Genomic DNA, 23,018 nt, shown 5'->3' with positions numbered 1-23,018 from the left:
CAGTCTTCCGTTTTCCGGAGTGCGTGCGATGAGGTATCCTGACTCGATAAAAGTACCCCTTCTAATCTAATTCACTTACCGGCGTCGGGGAGGGACGCGTGTCGGAGAAGGGCCAGGAATTGATGAAGTAGGGATCATAAGGGTGGCTCGAAGCGATGCATTGTCTCGCTGCGAACAAATTGAACGGGGGAGAAACGGTGAGAACACTCTTGCAATTATTTTCGGGGCACTTCGTGCCATTTTTAAAGTATAATTACAAAATATTGAATTCTACGCTACTCTCTCTATAAATGTTACAGCTGAACATTAAAAATGGAATACAGAAACGATCGAAATTTGTTTTCCGAATTGCCCGCGAATTTTTTCGTTCCCTTGACACTTAAGCTTGATCTACAATGTGTTATTTACCTCTTGTTTATTTTTTTTCTTTATCTCTCTGACTCACATCTTAAGTCTTAAACTAAAAAAGGACAGAGAACAAGAAACAGAAAGCAAAGAGCACATTGTAAATTAGGCTTTAAAGTTCTGTTTGTTTTTTTATTGGTGCGCTCGTTTCGATACGACAAATCCTTTGAGAAAATATATGATTATATAACTATTATATACTTTTTTATCAGAAACAGCGCTATCATAATCCGCGACGACGCGCATCATTGAACGCGTCTTAAGACTGGTTGTTCTTGATAAATTTCTTGATAAACTGACTAATAATTAAATCATGTCTGTCCTTGTTTAAATTAAAGGAGAAACAAAGAGAGACATATGATTTAATTATCAGTTAACTTATCAAGAAGTTGGAAAATTATTAATATATGCACATCACGTATTATCGCGCTGCTTAAAAACACTAATCAGTATCATAACAGTAAACAGTAATCTCTCGAATTAAAAATGTCGCAGTAAAAATCTCGAATTTATTTGATCTGATCGTGCGAATGTTTTGCGTCATATTGTGATATGTTTTGCGTTTTGTTTTCTATAAAACGCGTCTCGTAGATATTAATTGCCAATATCTATAATTAATCGTACGGTTAAAAAATAATTATGCTTTCGTATTGCATACGCTAGCCAAATATCTTAGAGAGAATATATTTTTGCATATTTTCTGCACGCCGATATTATGAATATGTACGCAATATACTTTATAATGCAAAGATAATTTTTTGCTGTTGCCGAAATCGAACGTGTTAAAGTCGCATTTTAAATGTCTGCTTTGTTAATATAAACACGAATAATATTATCCTTTTTTCTTTTTAAGAGATTAAATTGAAGAGAATTAAAGAGAAAAATTGGTGCATTATCGCACAACAATTTTCTTTAATTAATAATTAAAAATTTACGTGGTTATTTGTAAAATGATAAAAGACCTTTTTATTTAGTTTGATCTCCACCCACATTGAATCTAGCACACGAACACATAGCACATATTTTCTACCTACCATATCGTGCATGATCATCTAATTTTTTTGAATTAATATGTCAAGATTCACTGCAAATATCGCAAAATGATATAGGACTTTTATATTTACTTGAACTTGCTCTAGTTGCTACAAATGTTGCGAAGACGAACCTATTATATGTTAGCATAAAATATCTCCTTGTATATGGATTATGCGCGATTATATATTTTTCTCTACAGAAATTTTCCGTCGTTTTTAAGTCTGCTTGCTCGCGCGCAATTTCGAATCAAGTGCGCGTCATTTCTTAAGAATTAACGGTGTCGTCATTGATGATCGGTGACGCGAGCGCAGGATGTACATCGCTTCTGGGCCAAATGCTCAACCAGAGTCCACCTTCAACTCCCATTTGCAGACCTTTATTGTCGAGTCGCATCGGTATCGTGGTCCTTGAACAGGGTTTCAACTCGCATCGAGCTAACAGATGGAACAACAGTAGTTTTATCTCCAGCATGGCGAAACGCTTGCCGATACACATCCTCGGGCCTATGCCGAACGTCGTGTAATACGGTGAGTTCTCGTAGTTGGTGTTGTTCATGAAGCGCTCCGGACGGAATTTATCCGGCTCATCATAGTACTTTTCGTCGTGCTGGAGTGAGTAGACCGGTACCCAGACCACCATGCCCTTCTTCATGGTGAAGGGCTTCTCACCCGGCAACGTGGGCGGCAATTCATAATCCTTCACGCATACACGCTCTATGAACGAGTTGGACGGATACATCCGCGTCGCCTCCAAGATCACCGCATCCAAGTACTGTAACTGGTTGATCGCCTCGTAAGTTACTTGGCCATTCGTCTCCTCTAGAACCTTGTCGATGTCCTGTTGCAACCTCGCCTGTACGTCTGGGTTCATCGCGATCTCATAAGTCAAGAAGGTGATAGCGGTCGAGGTGGTCTCGAAGCCGGCGAAGAAGAACACGAACGCCTGCGCGACCATTTCTTCAATGTCCAGCTCTTTGCCGGCTTTACCCCGCACGTCCATCATGAGCTGCAGCATGTCTGGGCGCGTGATGTTCTCGGTGTCGCGTTTTTTGATGATGGTCTTGATGATGTTGGTGAAGTAGTTCGTCACCTCTTCGTCCACCAACCGTAGGTTCAAGATTCGCCCGATCGAGAAGGTCTTGAGAAAGATCAGCATGATGGTGCGGAACTCCAGAAACCTGGTACTGTTACGGCCATGCATGTAGAACTTGTTGGTCGGGTCCCTCATAGTGTCCATCTTGATACCGAAAGCGCATGTGGCGATCACGTCGTTCGTATACTTCGTGAACGCTTCCTTCAGCTCCAGCTCATTCTGGTCCTTCGACAACGACGACATAAACGTGGCAAAGTTTACCGCGCATTCCGACATCAACGAGAACATGAACTTCATCTTACCGGCCGTAAAGGCGGGCGATAGCAGGGTCCTAACTTCGCGCCATTTCTTCCCCTGCAGGGAGAACATGTTCTTGTTGATCAGCGGGTCGTTCACGTCGGCAAAAGTCCGACGGTCGTGGAATGACTTGAAGTCCTTGATGAAAATGGCCTTGATGAGTTCTGGGTCGCGAAACAGGAAGACTGGCAGCGTCATGGCATAGAATCCGTAGTACTTCGCATCCGGACGGTAGTTGTACAGAAAATTCAGGAACCCGCCAAACGACATCTGACGAAATAGCACCGGCGCCATGACTCCCAACACGGGCAAGGATGGTAAGTGAAGGACGTTGTGTCTCTTGAAGAAGTTGAACTTTTTGAAGAAGTAATAATAGATGATGAGAGCACCTATCACAATTGACAACAGTATCGACCAGTATCCCATTGTGAAGTTCTGCGTTCTTCGAAGATTTTTCGTATACGTTTTAGAGAGCTAATCAAAAACAGTATTGTTAAGACAAGCTGCTATAAAAGACTGCCGATATCTTGCTGGTATTCAATATTTTATCTATGTCGGACTCTTATCTATGACTCGAATATTTATCCTCATCTTCTAAAATTTACATTTTATATCTATTATGCCTGTATTTTCATATCTTTCTTATCCATTGATAGCTACGTACAAGAGAACAGTGAGAGAGCATAAACAGAATAATAATATTGAATATTATGAAGCCAATCGCTCAAAAATAAGCAATAATAAATAATGAAATAATAGCAATAATAAATAATGAAATAATAGCAATAATAAATAATGAAATAATAGCAATAATAAATAATGAAATAATAGCAATAATAAACCTTCCTATTATATGCACAATATCGATTGTATAATATCATTTTGTACGTTTCTCTGTCCATAAATGATTGACAGGGGACAGAAGACTTGCTAATTTTATTATAGTGATTATTCGATATCGCAGATTATTATGCAATTTATGCAAGACAGTTCATTTTAAAAGACATTTGCATTTAACTGATTGACTTATAAAAGAAATATTATTATGATTGACTCAAGAAGTATTGGGAATTATTCATTTAAACTGCACGCGTGCAAATTGGTGCTATTGTCGTTTTTTTCCTAGATTGGTACGACTTTCATCGACATCTAGCTGCAATCCATATGTTATTGTCTGTTTTTATTTGTAAATAAACGCTTGTTTTGTGTGTAAAGAATTTTTGCTCCGGCGATTTTCTAAAATATCGAGTGTAATTGAGCAAAGAACGTGCATTAAATTTTGTTTTCGCAAAGGAATTACTGCTAAAAAAACGTTGGAAATGTTGTAAAAAGACTTTGGTGACGGTACTCTACCAAAACCAAAAGTTTTCCAGTGGTACAAGATGTTCAAGGATGGTAGAGAACGCGTCGAAGATGAACCACGCTCTAGACCATCTACTTCAACTGATGAGCAACACGTTGCTCAAATCAGAGATTTGGTGCTCAATGAATGTCACTTAACAATTAGAGACATTATTGAACATGTTCCAGTATCACTTGGATTTTGTCAAGCAATTTTAAAAGATTATTTGGGCTTGCAGCGCGTCGCTTTTGCACCACGATAATACACCTGCTTACAATGCTCTTGTTGTTCGTGAATTTTTGGCAAAAAATTCAACAAATACCTAATATGGCACCGTGTAACTTTTTCCTGTTTCCTCGACTAAAATTTCCGCTTTGTTGTCACCGTTTTGAGTCGATTAATGGCACAAAAGAAAATTTGCTGCGAGTCCTAAAGAGGTTTTACGAAAACGACTTTTAAGCATGTTTTGAAGATTGGAAAAAATATTGGTATAAATATATTATAGTAAGAGGAAATTACTTTGAAGGGGACGAAATAAATTTTGATGAATAAATTCAAATCTTGCGTTTTATTGAAACATTCCCGATACTTTTTGATCACAGTATGCGCGTTGATGGGGGGCAAAAAGAAAGCGAGCAAAAAATCATCGAAAAAAGAATGCTGTCGAATTAACAGAATTGGTCAACAGCACCGTGATTAAAATAAATTTTTTGACTTAATATAGCAATACTATTGAAACCAATTTATTAACTCTCCAGAAATGACAACATATTTTCGTTACTTTCGGAGTCATTAGTGTCTTCCTTAATTTTTCTCTCTTTGAAGTGTCCGAAAAAGTTTTCAAAAATTATTGAAACTTCCATTACTTTTTTAGTTGAAGACCACATAAGACCACATTTTTTTGCGAAAAATAAATTGTCAAATATTTTGTTTAATGTATTTTTAATAAAAGAAAATTGTTACATAATTGTGCGCGATAATGCACAAATCTTCTTTAATTAATATCTAAAAGTCTACGTGGTTATTTACAAAATGATAAAGGACTTTTTGTTTAATTTAATTTAATGTACAAATAAATAATAGTGAACATCGCTACTACAGCTCATCTATCATTCTACGTTCCCGCAAAAATTGCGGAAGAGAGTCTGGGACACTCGTATATATTTCTAATAGCTTTCCACTATTAGAAACATATATTTACATATATGTTTCTACTCTTGAGTCTCGAACGGCTCGAGATTGCGCAAGACGATAAAGTAAGGGAAATAGCACTAGGGGGAACAAACAGAAAATAGGTATCGAAATGTATAATGCATATCGAATTCTGTTATAGTTTACTACCGTATCGACACTTGTTCGTTGATATCATTTACCTTTTAAAGCAGCGAATTTTCTTGCCGGCAATTGCGCAATCGCGTATATCAAAACATAATTTAGAACGTATTATGGCTCTAAAATGATAGATTGATATATTAGATATGTCAAAGTTATAAAAATCAATGTCAAAGGCAAATATGTCATCTAATCAGCTAGTGCAATCAGCCATACCAGGCTGATTTACAAAACTGCGGAATGTGTATGCGCAAAACAATTTAACACAATTTAACCGATAATTGTACGCCTTGAATAAAGAATATTTATTACGTTCTTCATGCCTCTGAGACATAATTGATTGCGATTTCTCTGTATACATCTACATATTATGTAAGTCCATCAGGATCAAGTGTGGATTTAAGATTTACTGACGCGTCTCTAAGCGCATACGTCAGACCGTGAGTAAAAATATTAATGATATCTTTAACGGAATCTCAATTAATCATCGTGAATTTATGACATGATAGGCGAGAGAAAGGATTAAAAAAGCCTATTTTCTGTATTTCTATATTACGTTTTCCACGAGAAAACCGTTTGGATCTTCAATAAAGATGTTTCTTGAGATCAAATTAGAGTTTTATTTTCACCATTTCAGCAAATAATTATTTTATTTAAACGCAGAAAACTATATATAATGAAAACGACGTAAAACTATATTTAATGAGCTTATTATCCTACAATAAATTCTATCATTACATGATGGAAACACAAAAAGCAAGTAGGGAATGAATTGCACATATTTGGATGACTTGCAATCACAAGTGATATCATTGTTTTACAATTGATATGATTATCTCTCTTGTGTCACACAAGTTAGGAAAAATATTTGAAGTAAAATTATCGAACGAGCGAACGCGCGCGAGTATACATTGTAAATGTACGTATGTACGTCAGTCTTTGTAACATTATTTTTCTATTAAAAATATTGCATTGTAGAGGTCTAGGCGTCGATCACATTGCTATCACATCTGTGAATTTTCTGTGTGGCTCTCCTCACTTATAAATATTGTCAGACACATCTGAAAATGTGCCGATTTCACTCCCGCAGATTTTATTCTATCGTTTATCTTTAAAGGTCGGAAAGTCTATTTTCAGCTTAAAGTGTATTCGGTTTTTCAATGTTCTCACGTGTGGTCTCTCTGCGTTGATCTATATTAAGTGCCATGTTTTTTTTTATAAAGTGCAAGTGAACGAGAAAGTAACCGTTTTTCCATTTAGAGGATAAATAATAGCGGTATTTTCCATGCATAATTACCAAGAGACATTTTCCATACATAACTACGAAGTACATGTCAGTTCTGGAAATTATTAAAACCTTCACAAAGTCTCACGATTCCCAACTTTCTATCGGAAATATCCGAGTAATGGCACTGCGTAATAATATATGCAAAGGATTCCGTCCGTCGTGGAATATTACTTATTTGTTGAGAGTGTGATAAACTTCTGCGAGTAGTACCGTATCTTGAAAGATACCATACGATAAAAAATTATTAGAGAGTTCATTTTTAGGTAAAATAAAAGTTATCTAGTAATTTTACAAGAATTTTGCATATACTTATAGTAAATCGACATTGTGCTTACACAGTTAACTCACCTTAATATTTTTATAAATTTAAGAAATGTTCACTAGATAATACGCGCGGAAGCTTAAGCGAAAGCAATGTAACAGTAAAATATTTCCCTAAAACAAGATTGTTTTAAATCTATTTCTTACTATTTTATCAGAGAAAATATTGCAGTAAAAATTACAACAAAAGTCTTTAATCTTGGATTTTACAAAAAAACTTATGTCTAAAATTATTATATATTTATTTTAAAATGTTATGCACGTTTGACTTTTTACTACATTTGCTACAGCAATAACTTGAATGTTTTCTATATTCTACATTCGATAGATCGTTTTAAATTTATCAATTTAGTAATTTAGTGCAATATAAGTATAAACCAGCTTTGCGAAAAATATTGTAAAAAAGAATGTAATTTTAACTATATTGTTATTGCTATAATATTTTCTATAATATTTTCTATAAATAATATTTTTGCAGTAATCTTTTCTCCACATACAAAGAAGCCTGCCGGACTAAGTAGAACTGCTATTTATAGGCTCTTTATTGTTATATTATTTGTTTTAAATTGTCTTCTATTTCCACCTCCTCTTGAAATATTACCTAGACATACATTTGCGACGTTCGTATTGAAAACTGTTGAAATCATTACGAAAGTCGTACGGTCTTTAAAAACTGATATCTAAATATCGCATTGGATTTCATCGGCGCTTTTGTGGCTTCATAATTGACCATTGGCGTTGATCGATAAATTGGGAGCGTCGCTTCTCGGTTGAATATTAACCCAGAAACCACCCTCTGCCAAGATGTTGAAGCTACTTTTGCTGAATCGCATCGGATACATGGTTTTCGCACAGCGCTTTAACTCGCAGCGAGCCAACAAGTGTATCAGCATTACCTTGGTCTCAAGTAACGCGAACCTGTTACCTATGCACATCCTCGGACCCATTCCAAACGGTAAATACGCGTTTGGATTGATACCTTTCTTGTCCTCATTTAGAAAGCGCTCGGGATTAAATTTCTCGGGATTTTCGAAGTAATTCGGGTCGTGATGAAGTCCGTAAGCGGGGAACCAGACGGTCGATCCTTTCTTCAGTGTGTAAGGCTTGTCACCGGGTAATGCCGGAGGAAGCTCGAAATCTTTCATGCATACTCTGTCGAGGAACACCGCTACCGGGTACATCCTGAGGGACTCGTTGATAACAGCGTCCAAATATTGCATTCCATTCACCGCCTCATAGGTTAACGCCCCATTCGTAGCTTTCATAACCGCATCAATCTCATTGCGCAGTTTCGCCTGAATGTCCGGATTTACGGTGATTTCATGAGCAGCAAAGCACATCAAGGTAGAGGTAGTATCGAAGCCGCCGAAAAAGAAGATAAAAGCTTGGCTCGTCATGTCTTCGATGGTCAGTTCCTTGCCGGGGCCTCTCTTGCCTCTGCTCTCCATCATCAGCTGCAGCATGTCCGGCCGCGTGATGTTTTGCATGTCTCTGGCGTAGATCGTGTTCCTTATGATATCCATGAAGAATTTGGCCACACGCTCGCTGACGATCTTTATGCCTAAGATCCTCGATATGTACGGTATACTCCTGGCGATATAGAACTTTACAGTACGCAAGGGACCGAAGAACGTGGCCTCCTTGCCGTAAACGTAGAAATCATTATCGGGGTTCTTCATGGAGTCCACACTGATGCCGAAGGCGCAAGTAGCGATCACGTCGTTTGTGTACCTTGTGAAGCAATCCTTCATCTCCATGATGTTCTTGTTCACTGACGTTTTGATCAAGGAGTCGGCGAAGTTGGCCGCGCAGTCGGACATCAGTTTGAACATGGTTCGCATCTTACTAGACGTGAACGCGGGACTCAGCAAGTTTCTCACATCCCGCCATTTATCGTCGCGCAGTGAGAACAGATTCTTGCCGAACAACGGATCGTTAACCTCGTCGATGAAGGCACGATGGTTAGGGAACGTCTCAAAGTTTTTCACACCGATGGACTTAATGAGCTCCGGGTCGCGAATCATCACCACAGGATTCAAGGCGTCGAAGAAGCCGACGTACTTTGCGTTTGGACTGATATTGTACGCCTTTTTTATGAGCTCGGGCAACGAGGTTTGACGCAGGAACAATGGCCACATGTTGCCAAACATGGGCCATGGTGGGATATGCTGAATCCCATACTTCTTAAAGTGGTTCAGGCCTTTGAAGCAATAGCGATAAATAACGTAGCCAATGGCTAAGAGGGAAAGCAGTACCCAAGATTCCATGACGAGGACGACGACGACGACGATTGGAGACACGGTCGGCGGAACACGAATAATTATCTCAACTCGCAGTATCGCGAGATAACGTCCGCGCGAAGACTGCAGGAATTGCAGGCGATTCTCCCGTTTATATATCTCTCGTTAACCTTACGTAAGACGATGGATGATTATGTCTTCGACGTCATCGAAAAAAATTCAAAACATCGACTAATTTTATTACTAGTCACCATTGCTTTACGAGTAATGATGTTTGTCTCCCAACTGACTTGCTTAACCTACGACACAATGATTTCACGAAAAATAAGCAAATAGAATTGTAAAAATACGTAAATGTAAATATGTAAATATGTAAATATGTAAATGTGCGTGTGAAGAATACGAATTTTAGAGTGATGTTACCAATCAGAGAATGACCAAGCAAATCATGGAATATGCCAGTCAAGATAGTAATCTAATTCGCCTACAATTGCGAATTTAATACAATTTTATCACGTTGTTTATGTTCATATCTTTTTCTCTTATATTAGAATATACTTCTCGTTGGAGTATCCCTTCATTCTATACAGAGAAAAATTGCAGTAAAAATAAGGTTAAGATTATATTTATTTTTACACACACACACTTTTTCTCTCTCTCTTTCTCTGTGTGTGTGTGTGTGTGTGTGTATGACACAGCTTTTTTTTGTAAAGCTAAATACTACTATTGTAACATAAATTATTATAGAAGTAGTAAATTTAACGATATACATAATATACGATATAAAAGATTACTCAATCATAATAATTTTGAGATAAAATAATAATCTTAGTCATAATTTCTGTCCAAAATTAAAAAAGTTTTGTTGTAATTCTTACTACAATATTTTTTCCGTGTACACGGAAAGAATATTATGGTAAAAATTACAACAAAATTTTTGTAATCTTGGATAGAAATTACAATAATTTTTGTTATAAAATTATCTTCTGTTTGCGCACGGGGAAAAAGATTGTTTATATTAATGTGGCATAATTAAAGATTTGTTTGAACAAAATTTTGGTCTTTTAAAAAGCGAATTTGGTTCATAAAGACCAGAAATTCTGTTTTTCTAACTAAAACGCGTCTCTTTTTATGTCATCACATGAATTTATGCAAACTTTTTTCTCCGTACATACTCTTTTCTATACGAAATTATCTATACGATACGTAAATTATCTATACGATTTACAACTTCATAGTGTACAACATCCATATACTGTAGGATATCATTACTCTTGATAAGCGTATGAATAATCGTGTTTATTAAGTTGAATGTACTGCAATCTTCGATCAACGATATCTGATTTTAATAATTCCTTTGAGTCCATGTATCTTTCTTTATTTTTAAGAAATCATATTAAAATTTGTTTTTGTTTGTTCATTATTCTGGTTCATATCATATCATAATTTTTAAAAACTTATAGCTTTGCTATACTATTTTTTTATATATCACACATACGTGCGCAAAGGTCCACATACATAATATATATATATATATATATATATATATATATATATATATATATATATATATATTACCTAGCAAAATCTAACAAAGATCAGACTTGGATGGAAAAGAACGCTATCAACTGAGCAAATATCAGAGAGGAAAAAAGAGAGAGAGAGAGAGAGAATTAAAGAATTTCCGAGAAGTAGAATTAAAAAATATATATATACCATCTAAAATGTAATAAAATGTAATAAAAATTTATTAAAAATGTTTTAATGTATATATATATATATATGTAGTCATATATTTTTAATGTATGTGGTCTTTTACGTAGCATACATACGTATTACCTCTTTCTATGCAGAAATATCGAAGTTTTACGTGTTCTATCATTTCTTTTGATTAAGTATTCAGTATTTATTAATCTTTAGATTAAAACGTTGAGCGAAAATGTCCGTGATAATCTTTATTACAGACTTGGTAAAGCAATAATATTCAACGAATATCGCGTCATTTTTATTTTTCCTTTTCCTCCTCCTCCTCCTCTCTCTCTCTCTCTCTCTCTCTCTCTCTCTCTCTCTCTCTCTCTCTGTTTCGGTCCGTCTTTCTCTCTATTCCTCTCTGATATTTGCTCGGTCGGTGGCGTCCCTTTTCCATTCGAGTCCGATCTATACTGGATTGCCGGGTAATACCGCAGGTTATTTGGCTTTCTCTCTTAAACACCGTGGAACGTCGCCTTGGATCCAGGATATTGCGAACGATGGGATCAGCGTACGGAAACAAAGCCGGGCACTTAGCGGCAAATTAGCGATGACCATGGAAGGAGGAAGGGGGCCACTGTCGCTCTTCATTACACCGATACCCTTCTCTCCTCTGCCTCCTCAACCTCTCTCAGGACATCCCCTAACTCCGTCTAACCCTCTTAACCTCGTCCAGACAATGCACGCGCCGTTCCCTTCTCGCATACATGACGGCGAACGAAACGTCGACTGCACGAAAAATCACTGAAATCTAACGGCATAATTTCGCCTGGGATGAACCCCGCCTCGACTATATGATCCTGCAATTTAAAGTCTACTCTTTTTAGTTGAATCAGATTGCACTTTGTCTTTAGAGTCTACCGAATATACGCTCGCATAGAAAATATTTTGGAATCTAATTGGGTCCGAGTTAGCTTCGTCAAAATAATTGTCAAGTTAATTGTTAATTGTTGTTGAGAATAATTATTTAGTTATATGTAATATTATTATTGTAATGTTCATATGCTTGTCCAGACAAATGATTCTAAGTGAAAAATTCAAAGTTTCGCCAATATTTTTTTTAGTCTTCATTTTACATGGAAAATTGATTTGTTTCTTTATTGAATTTATTTGAATTAAATCGATTTCCTAAATAATTTCATTATTCATCATTAATAAAAATATTTTAAAAATATTTCATTTTTTAATTATTTTTTATTCGATTGAATACAATAATTGAAACAAAATATGATTTCCTGTTTGATTCCATAATAGTATATCAATGTTACCAACTGAAAAAAAGCTTCTTTTCCATAGTATTTCTATTTCAATTAAGGACGTAAAACTCATGTTTGGAATAAGAATAGGATTCCCAAGTGGTGAAGATTCTGAGACAAATTTAGATATTTTAATTCGAAGCTATGCTGTGCATCCTGGAAAATCTTTGGATCTTCTACACAGGTAATTTATTGTTAAAGAGGGAAAAGGAATGATGTGCCTCTTTAGTGTAATATTAATTCAGTTGAAAGAAATAGGTTTTTATAACGCGTTATCCTCACTTCAATATCAAGCATTGTATATTAATGTAATTGTTTTGCCTCTTTGTAGTCGCTTGCATACGTTATGGCGTTATTTACGAAGACTCGAGTCATTGAGGAAAATAAAGCCAACGCTCATTACCGTGACTGACCGCGGATATTTAAAGTAGATTTTTCGTTTCCTGCGTCTACGTGTGTACCTCCGGACGGCAGGTAACTCCGACGAATCGTCATTGTACCTTACATCGTCATATTCACGATTTATTTCCTGATTCAAAAGTTTCAGACAGTTCGCGTGCATGCAGCCGGTACGATAGGTAAATTGAGGAAAGAAAGCCGGTAGGAAGAAACAGTAACGTATCCAGAAGCTCGCTTCAGCCGCGTGTGGGTAAACCACACAATTGTTAGTCTTTTCTGAAGAGAAATTTTCAGAACTGAAATAGTGAACAGATAGAGAAGAACTAAGTTTTCCTCAAGTGCTAATGGCTAAGGGAAATGCTAATAATTGCGCAGTTTAACTGCGAAATCGTCCTTTTGTTTGTCACTTTGCTTTACAAAACGCTTTAGGTATGCCAGCGTTCGTTAGATGTCGCAATGCAACTGAATATTTTACACGTATATGCCAATTGCAATTACGATTTAATTTTAATCGATAATGCGGCGATTTCGCGGTCGCCTCTGCAGCGAGAGTTGCATAGATGTAACGGGAATCGTGAATTTCCAGCTCTCAGCCGAGAAAGAGAGGGAGAGCGTCTCGTCGATGATCACTTTTAAGGATTTCAAAGTGCAGAAACGAAACCTCAGCAGCGTGAGCTATATCGAAGCGCGATAGATACGCTCCTGGAAGGAAAAGCGAGAACATGCCGAACGAAAGTACGACAGTTGACGAGATGGGGAGAAGGTGGTGGAGGCTGAGGAGGAAGAGGAAGCAGAAAGAGCGAGGAACGGGCTCGTGTAACAGAGTCCATTGTTGAAGCTTATTGAGAATCTGCCAATAGCCCGGGATTCAATTTGACTGGTGAACCGTGAACGCCATTTAATATACAGGCGCGCACGGCGAGACGCCTCGCCGCGCGAGCTTCTGCAACGCAACAGGCACGTGAAACACCACCCCACGCGTCCTCGCTTTCGCTCATCCTCGGTTACCCTCGTTCACCGCGGAGGGAGGACGAAGGGGGAAGAGAGAGAGAAGAACGGAAGTTCCGAGATATTCAATATTAGTAGAGTTACCGCCAAACCCTTTTCGATTCGTGCGATACCTCGCCGCCACCACCGCCCGCCTCGTCGACGAACTTCCAACTTCCTTTTTCGCTGTTCGAGTACTCGTCCGCTCACCCATCATCGTTCATCGCACAGCCACTTTGTTCCTTTTATTCGATTTTATCTTCTTCGCGAATATATACTCGTGGTCTACGATTCGTCTCGAAGTAGAATAATCATTTTTGATAGAGCAAGTTTAGAAATGTCTACTTTTTTTTAACTTGTTCTATACCTAAAAGAAAATTCAAAGCAAGCAAAGATCATAGTTAATAAGTAATTGCTCCATAAATTATTTATAATTTATAATCCGCCACTCTCAATCTTTAACACTGGTCTGAGCGTAGCTTATCCCGAATTCTGATCAAGCCAATCGACAATTAATTTTGCCGGCAGAGTCGCCGACATGAAAAAGTCAGCTTGTTGTTAAAAAAAGCAAGAAATTCTTATGTTCTTCCTTTACAACTTGTAATAATAATTTAAAATTGCTATCAGTCTCTCTCAAGTATTAGCTGCTAGATTCTGCTAACATCACAGAATTATTAATTTGGTGGTCATTGTCAGACAAACTACACATAGAAATTGCTATCGGCATTTCTGCCAATTAATTGATGATTACATTAATTGGGGAAAATCATTTAAATATAGGCTCTACATGTGTGATTCTCTTAGATAGATATAAGATGGTAGGTATCTTTCAGATTTGTGCCTTATTACACGGGAGAAAAGTTGTTGCGTCAACAAAATTGATCAACAGCGCCATAATTAAAAAAAATCTTGACAGTAATCACAGAATGACTCGTAAGAGCGTCTCAATATCTAATACCGAATTCAATAGCGATATTATTGAAACAATAATATATCATATATTATTTTCATAATTCAAGTATTAGCTTCCATATCATTACTATTGAATCAAGAAGATTTACTTTAATTATCGAGTTGCTGGTTAATTCTTTTTACACAACAGCACTTTTTCCGTGTAAAGATCTGCTTCAGAACAAATAGTTTGTGAGTACATTCTATTCATTTCAGCAACACGACACGTTATCGATTTCTCATGTCCTAATTACCATCGAATTATTCACCGCTCCTTCTCTGACGGTCAAAGAACGCGCACCTGTTCGAAACGTCTCGTCGTTCTGGAAAAGAATGTCTACGAAAATTTTCGCCCGTGATCTGGTTCTACATGTTACTCTATTTTTCGTGATTTTGCAAGGAAGCAGTAAACACACGCGAAGTTGTACGTCGCGACGAAAGAATATGAAGTGCACAACTGATGTGTGCCAGTTGCTTTCGCCAATTAATATCGCTGTTCATTCTAAATGCTCCTATAAATCTCCTACATGCAACCTGTTTTACGCGTTGTTGCAACGCTCGTTGTGCTAATTTCACCGGTATCGATGGCCTCGTCGATATCTTTGGACCCGTAACGACGCAGCGCTAACTTCCAGAGAAACTTGCATCAGTCGCTGGGACCGACCTGCTATTTGATGCGTCACGATTATTACGAGCCAAGCGCGGCCGAGTGAAAGAGGAACCGAGAGCCGAGAGAGGAAGTGAACGGGAGAGGTCGATGCTCTTAAGTGGTTCTTATGCTGTATTTCCCGGAGGAATATTTCGTTTTGGCCCAGACGAGAGTAATGACTGCCACTACTACTACTGTGTGTACTGTACTACTGCTATTACCACTACTATGTTGCAACTAAATGCGCTCCGGACGATACCGCGCCGCCTTTTCAATAAACGTGGACTTTTAACTTCTAAGTCCTAGATTGCCAATGTTAGTTGTCTTTGTCTACAGTTCGAGTAACAGCTTAATAAAAAAATATAATTAGTATTACTCCATTTTCCTTCTGAAAATAATTGAAGATGTAAAGATAGATTACAAGTGAAAAAAACTATAAAGGCAGTCAAAGTGATTGGTGATAACTGTTACTACTATTTGCAGAGAAAATTTCTTGGGATCTAATTTAGATTCAGTCAGATTCCCTTAAATAGATAGAATTTCTGGTCCTGAGATGAGCTAAATTTGGTTCTTAAGAACCAAAAATTCTGTTTTCTTGAATCAAAACGCATTAATTTGTTACAATAACATAACATAACACAATAACATAACATGTTAATTCAACTAATGTTTTTTCCCCGTGATTCTAAGTGGAGAAGTTTTGCCAATATCCTTTCTCTAGTCTTCATTCTAGAAAACTACTTACTAAAACTGTCTTACTTTCTATAATTCTAATTAGAATTGAAAAAACATATGTTGACATTTTAGATAATTTCATTGTTGAATAAAGTATTCTAAATATTTAAATAGTTTGTTGAGAAATGGGAAAAATCCTTGTTTGATACTATAAATGTATACTGACATTACCAACTTGAAAAAAGCGCGAGTTTCCATAGCATATCTCAGTTCTAATTCATGAAAAAATTCCCATAATTAATATCGTAGTAGGATAACCAATTAGGATAAATTAGGACATTCTAATTGAATTTACATATCCGTAAACATTTTGGAAAATTTCTTTGTAATTAGCATTGACAATTTCTAGTATTAATGGGTTAATTATCGGCGTGCCCATTGCTGCGAGAACGTAACTCTCTCGAACAAAGCGTATCTACGTCTCGCCGAGTATCACGGACTGTGTCCTTGACATCTTTATGTAATATAAGGCGTGACATATTGTCAGCAAGTGAATCGCTCGTGAACAAGTGGACGAGTGGATCGTAACAGGAACGGTTAAATAATTGCCTGAAATCGGCGATCTGCGTTTGTCGACGGAACTCGCTAATCGAGTATTCATACGACACGTGTGTGTCATGCGGCTCGTCGTTGCTTCTCGAATAACAGTCTCGGTGTTCGGCAAACACCGCGAAAACAACATGATACAGCAGTATGCATTGGCACCTCGATGCTTACACATGCATTGTAAAGATTATTTCGATTAAGACTTTTTAAGGTCTAAACAGGAAGCGGTGTGCAATTTCGATTCCCGTGTTAGCATAATAACGTCTCCCAGATTTTCATGATTGCCGCGACGTGACATTTTTTTATTTTCATTTGCGCAGTAGATATTTTTTAAATTTATATCATATAGTAATGTGTTTTTTTTTATTAATGTAATAATAAAATAACCAAAAATTACTTTTACATTTTCATGTTACATTTTACACGACACAGTCGAGTAAATTATGATAGTTTCTTTCGTACTTCTTTCTTATTTCTCTCTTTTTTCTTTTTTCACTTTATTATATTCTATATGATTAATATGAGATGGAATCATTACACGTCGATTAGTAAAATCGGTGCCAATTCACTTGTCTGTCTAGATCGTATTGTTGATCATCCGCGAGCGATTTATCTCTTTGCACGTCTTTGATTCTCAGGAAAGTTTAATTAATCACCGATACGGTAAACACTCGAGATATGCGTACGAATGATAAGATCATGAGTGACAAGCAGAAATGATTTATCAATACTGCGATAAAGCCATTGGCCTTGTATCACGTATAAAGATTGTATCACGTAAACACGAAGTGATACTGTATTGAGAATACAAATCGTGTATAAAAACTCGGAAGTATCCACACTGCACGCACGACTTTGGAGACGACAGCATCGGTCGGGCTCACGTCGCTATGGACGCGAAAAACGGCACGGGAAAGATCGTTGCAGAATGCGCAAAGTTTTCCCAATTGAAGGCAATGAATTCGAGGGTAATCTTTTAAAGGCCGACTCTCTCTCTCTCTCTTTTTCTCTGTCTCTCTCTGGACTCTTACGATCCAGCGGAGAGTTAATGGGGTCGCGGGGCCGGCAGACAAGGTTGCTTCGGGCAGAGCTGAGAGTTGGAAGACTGAGACTGGCTCTGCAGGAATCTGCATAACAAAACGCGCAATTAATAAAGTTCTGCGGTGTGGAGGGCACCGACAAAAGAGCGTTTCGCCCTTTCAACCTGCGCTTCTGCACCTTCCTCTTCCGCTTTCTGGCCCCCTTCCTCCTCTCTCTCTCTCTCTCTCTCTCATCTCTTTCGGGGCTTCCGCCGTGCCTTCACCGGTGTTCCGCCAAACCGAGTCAAAGGGGCGGCGAACGGGGGTGTAGAGAGGTGGCGCCCATCGCGGACCTGGGGCTAAATAAGTCAGGCTTTGTAAGGAATCCTCGGTGAAACTTCGCAATCTTCGCCGGCGCGCACACCGTGCAGAACTGCGATCGACGTTGGGAAAACGTCGGCGTACTTTCCAGTCGCGTCGCGTCGCGTTGCGTAGAGTCGAGTCGCTAACGTAGGCCGTCAACAACGGTCGTTATAATACGCGAATGATAACTACGCGAAATTGGCGATATGATATGACACACACATTAATAGGGGTTAACTAACGTGAACATACGACGGCGAACACGTTGCGGTATAGATCTCTCCAGAGAATGAATTTATCATGGAAAGATTCTCCTCAAGCAACATGAAGCAAGAATAGATGTATAAATGGAAAATAAGAAACTTGTAATATAGTAATGTAAGGATATTTATAGCGTTTTCACATTTGTCTCAGTAGGCAAAAAACGGTCTTTTTTACTATTGTTCTTTATCAAAGTTACTCGTATTACGTAATCTAACTGGCAAACCATTTTATAAATGCGCAGAAAGAATTCTAAAGGAATACTTAAGCCAGCAGCACACAATGCTTGTTTTCGTGCTGGTTTGCTTGCTGGATGGAAATACTCTGTTCTGATTGGTATAGATGCGATATAGATCTCTCCAGAGAATGAATTTATCATGGAAAGATTCTCCTCAAGCAACATGAAGCAAGAATAGATGTATAAATGGAAAATAAAAAACTTGTAATATAGTAATGTAAGGATATTTATAGTGTTTTCACATTTGTCTCAGTAGATAAAAAACGGTCTTTATCAAAGTTACTCGTATTACGTAACCTAACTGGCAAACCATTTTATAAATGCGCAGAAAGAATTCTAAAGGAATACTTAAGCCAGCGGCACACAATGCTTATTTTCGTGCTGGTTTGCTTGCTGGATGAAAATACTCTGTTCTGATTGGTGCATTTCTGAAGATGGATGGAAATGTACCAATCAAAACAGAATATTTCCATCCAGCAAGCAATCCAGCACAAAAACAAGCACCGTGTGCCGCTGGCTTTATATATTTCAGTTCGATAAACGCTAAATGAGTCGTACGCGACCTTAATGTCTCTTCCAGAAATATCTGTCCTAAATTCAAGAGAAGAACATGTTCCGTCGAGATCCTAAAACGATTCAGTAGATTTTAAAACGATACGGGTCTCATGATCGCGAAATTTCGTCCACGAATTGCACGTGTCTCCGAGATCGCTTCCGATCAATGCGACACGACATGAAGCGACGCGACGTGACGCGGCTTTAATACACGCGGCTTTCAGCGCGCGGATCCTGTTTCGCCGTCGTAGCTCGATATCCGAAAGTTTTCCCGCGCAAAATGCGGACCGCATTATTTATCAAACGGAGTAGGTAGTCGGCCGTGGCTTTAACGGCGGCTCCGACCCTCTCTCTGTCGCGCCCTCCAGGGTAAACAGTTTTCAGTCCTCGGCATGAAGAGTCTAGCTGCTTAATATTTCAGACGAGCCGCAGCTAACTTCATGCATACTTATGTCGCGGCTCCTCGCGTGAGATAACCCGTGCGATATTCTCTGCAACGTATTCGGATAGACAGCCGGTCCATTATTTATTGTTCTTTGTTGCCATCGCTAACGCGTTCTTGTATATCGTTGTAGCCTTTATACAAGCGCGCGTACTCATATGCTTCTCTTTGATCAACTTCACGAACGCGGATATGTCTCCCCAATGACTTCAAGTACACGGCGAAAAGATCTCAGTTCGTATAACTGAATGGGGACCAGACGGAAATTCGGTGAAGAGAAACTGTATCTTTGTTATCACAGCCGACAACACTCCTAAATAGACTTTCACGATTGTCATGACGTGAGACAATCAATGATAGAAACTTTACAATTCTATAATTACATTTATGGAGCAAGTATACTGTATTGAATATTAATCATTAAAGAGTGCGACCAAGCGCTTGCAAACGTTTCGCCTGGGGTCTTTGATAGTGACAATTTTTTGCGTACGATTAAAGCTCACGTTGAGTCCGAAAGAGTCTCAATTTCAATAGATAGCATCATGAAACAAAGACAAATATTAGCTAGTATTGTTTGTCCTTTGTGAACAACGAAAATCTGACCTTAAAGAACATCCCTTATCTTGAATGTCAACGCTCCATTAAGTCGAAATCACGCTAAGCCAACCTTTTGTGTCTATTTGAAATTTACTCTTTTAAACCAATTTTCATGAAACCAGTAAGAGATTCAGATTAGATAGTTATATATTTGATATTGACTGGACGTCAATCGTATACAAAATAGAATATTATTATCGAGGATCTCAAAATCAGAAATTGGCCATCCTCTTTGTATCATAGAATGATACTTAATCTGATTTCCGGATTAGCGTCGTAACTTTTGGGAATTTGTTTCTATTCAATGAACATTTTAGGATATTTTTGTAGAAATCTCTCTCTCTCTCTCTCTCTCTCTCTGAAGCAGTGGTACAAATCCACGAAGACACGATACCAACCCGGAAGCCGGATCAAGACTTTCTTCACCTGGGAAAGCCCAAAATATGAGATCACACAACGATATGAATTTTTTGTTATATTGATAGAACAAATTTGCTAAAAGAAAATTTACTCGATTTACATTTAGATTTTCATATTACATTTTGCATAACATATTGTCTTAAGTAAATTTTGATAATTCGTACTTTTACTTCGTTATTTCATGTGATAAAGATAAATGCAATATGAACTCATAAGAGATACAATCTTTATATATCTACTAATAAAGCTGCAAAACTTACTTACGTCTGTCTACCTGAGTTCATCTGAACATTCCGTTGCATAAAACTCACTTGATATAATTGAGAACAATTGAGTGAATGGAAACATCCTGCAGCAATCTTTCTGTTTCTACAACCGAGTTTTCGTCCAGTCCCCAGGCAACAGAAAATTCAGTTACACGAACCAAGTTTTTTTCCTGCGTACTTTCTTTCCATCTGACGACTTTGTGTTATCTAGAATGCTTTAAAAGAGACACCAATCGTAGTCCAAAATTCTTTAGTAATATAGAAATATAAGCTTAAAGGCATTGCTCAATGTCCCAAGTAGGAGTCTTACACAAAAAAGTATCATTCTATTTCTGAGGAAAGCGATTACTCAGATCACTTTCTTTTTTTCAAGTGATTAACTTTAGCAAATAATATTTTCTTGATAATAGTCTTAAAATGTATTCATCACAAATTTGAGATAAGTTTATATACATTATCATGTATTCAAAAGAATTTATTCTCTTTGCGGGATTTTTTTGCAAGATTATAAAACTTTATTATGAGAAAAAAGCTGGTTTGACTCCAAACAAACTAAATTTTTGTTTTAATTTAATTCTTGAACAGAACGCTAAACTTACTAGGATTCCGAATGTATTTTTTAATAAATTTGACGAAAAAAGATTTGGTGATTAACCAAACGCCTGGTGAAATGAGGAACGAACCGGAAATTCTGGTTAAAGTTACTAGAATTCTGTTCAAGTTAACAAGAATTTTTGCTTGGCAATTTATACTATTGAGTAATACACCAATTCATTCTTACGCGTATTTTTATCGCGTAAGAGCATACGTAATACCAATACAACGTAAATTTTACAGAAAAAAGTCAACTTGTCGGTAAAGATTCCGACTTCATTCCCTCGATCCAAAGAGAAAATCTTGTTTTCTCCTTGTGACTTTGTTCAATAATAATAATAATAACAAGCAGCAAGATGCCGTTCATCAATGTGCACGACACCTGAGATCGCTCGCACAAAGCCACGATCCTTGCGGCTACTCCACTTTCGAAGAGTGAGTACTCGTCCCTCGCGGACGGATAGGAGTATCAGGTTCGGCTGTGGAGGCGCGCACACGTCGCTTCGAAATGATCACGCCGCCTCCGCTTGCCTCTCTCTCTCTTCTCTCGTTCTCGCGTGTCTCGCCGCTACGTAAAAAAGCGTCATCAGTCTCCAGTCGATGCAATCGCCGTCAGGTTAAACCGCGTAATAAAAATAGCGGACCTCGACGTGTGGCGTGCGTACCACCCTCGCGCGCCACCGGGGGATTCAGCCAACAATATGGCAAGATGTTTGATGACCCGATCGATCACACCTCCCTGTCCGGTTTTCGAGCGGCGAACAGCGCGACGTCGTCGCGTGCACGTACACGTGCTCCTCCCGTGCGACGACACGAGACGAGACGACGAGACGGGATGGGATGGGACGGGATGGGACAGGACGGGAAACGAGAGACCGCGGACTCTATCGCAGGGGTATCAACGTGCGCCCTTTCGCGAACGGCTCATCAATCCCGCGCTCGCGCGATTATTCCCCTCCGCGCGAACGATTTATCAGTAAGGATTCCTTATGGTCCTCCTGTGGCTTTTGTGCCGTTATTAAACGTCTGTGCGCGTATCTCGCGCACCCCCGGGGGAAGGGCAGGGGGTGAGCTGATTCCGATTACAGATATATAAACATACATACAGGGTGTCCCAGACTCTCCTTCTCATATTAAGTGGGAATATAGAACGGGTTGAGGTGAACGTCCTATACCGTTTTACGATACTCGCAATAATAGTCGAGGTATTAATTAAAAAAGATTGGTGAATGATCATGCGCGATATGGTAGATGAGCTGCAGTGGCGCCGTCTGCCGTTGTATACTTATTCATTATGTCAAACCGAACAAAAAAAGACTTCTACCATTTTGCAAATGACCACATAGATTTTTAGATATTAAAGAAAATTGTTACATATATGATTGTGTAGCATAATGCACAAATTTTCTTTAATTAATATCTAAAAGTCTATGTGATTATTTACAAAATGGTAAAAGACTTTTTTGTCCAGTTTGACTTAATGTATAAGTATACAACGGCAAACGGCGCCACTGCAGCTCATCTACCATATCACGCGTAATTATTCACCAATCTTTTTTAATTAATATCTTGACTATTATTGCGAATATCGCAAACGCAGGACTTTTGTCCTATACCGTTTTATGTTCACCTCAACCCG

General features: G+C 38.0%; 2 protein-coding genes across 2 annotated transcripts; both read right to left on the bottom strand.

The window, feature by feature from the left end:
• Positions 1-215: 215 nt before the first annotated feature.
• LOC116849685 (cytochrome P450 9e2-like) lies at positions 216-3,579 on the bottom strand. The gene has a single exon (XM_032827080.1). It carries the CDS (start codon positions 3,253-3,255, stop codon positions 1,705-1,707), a length of 1,551 nt encoding a protein of 516 aa, XP_032682971.1. The 5' UTR covers positions 3,256-3,579; the 3' UTR covers positions 216-1,704.
• A 2,524-nt stretch (positions 3,580-6,103) lies between these two features.
• On the bottom strand, positions 6,104-9,492 carry LOC116849686 (cytochrome P450 9e2-like). The gene has a single exon (XM_032827081.1). It carries the CDS (start codon positions 9,377-9,379, stop codon positions 7,832-7,834), a length of 1,548 nt encoding a protein of 515 aa, XP_032682972.1. The 5' UTR covers positions 9,380-9,492; the 3' UTR covers positions 6,104-7,831.
• Between the last annotated feature and the right edge of the window lie 13,526 nt (positions 9,493-23,018).

The sequence above is a fragment of the Odontomachus brunneus genome, unplaced genomic scaffold, assembly GCF_010583005.1.
Source record: "Odontomachus brunneus isolate Ranch 3 - 2012 unplaced genomic scaffold, Obru_v1 Obru_scaffold_124, whole genome shotgun sequence".
Lineage (NCBI taxonomy): Eukaryota > Metazoa > Arthropoda > Insecta > Hymenoptera > Formicidae > Odontomachus > Odontomachus brunneus.
This window is presented reverse-complemented; position numbering and strand designations above follow the sequence as displayed.

Bases quoted from the DNA above. Each gene is read 5' to 3' on its own strand.
- LOC116849685 (XM_032827080.1), bottom strand. From the start codon at position 3,255: ATGGGATACTGGTCGATACTGTTGTCAATTGTGATAGGTGCTCTCATC.
- LOC116849686 (XM_032827081.1), bottom strand. From the start codon at position 9,379: ATGGAATCTTGGGTACTGCTTTCCCTCTTAGCCATTGGCTACGTTATT.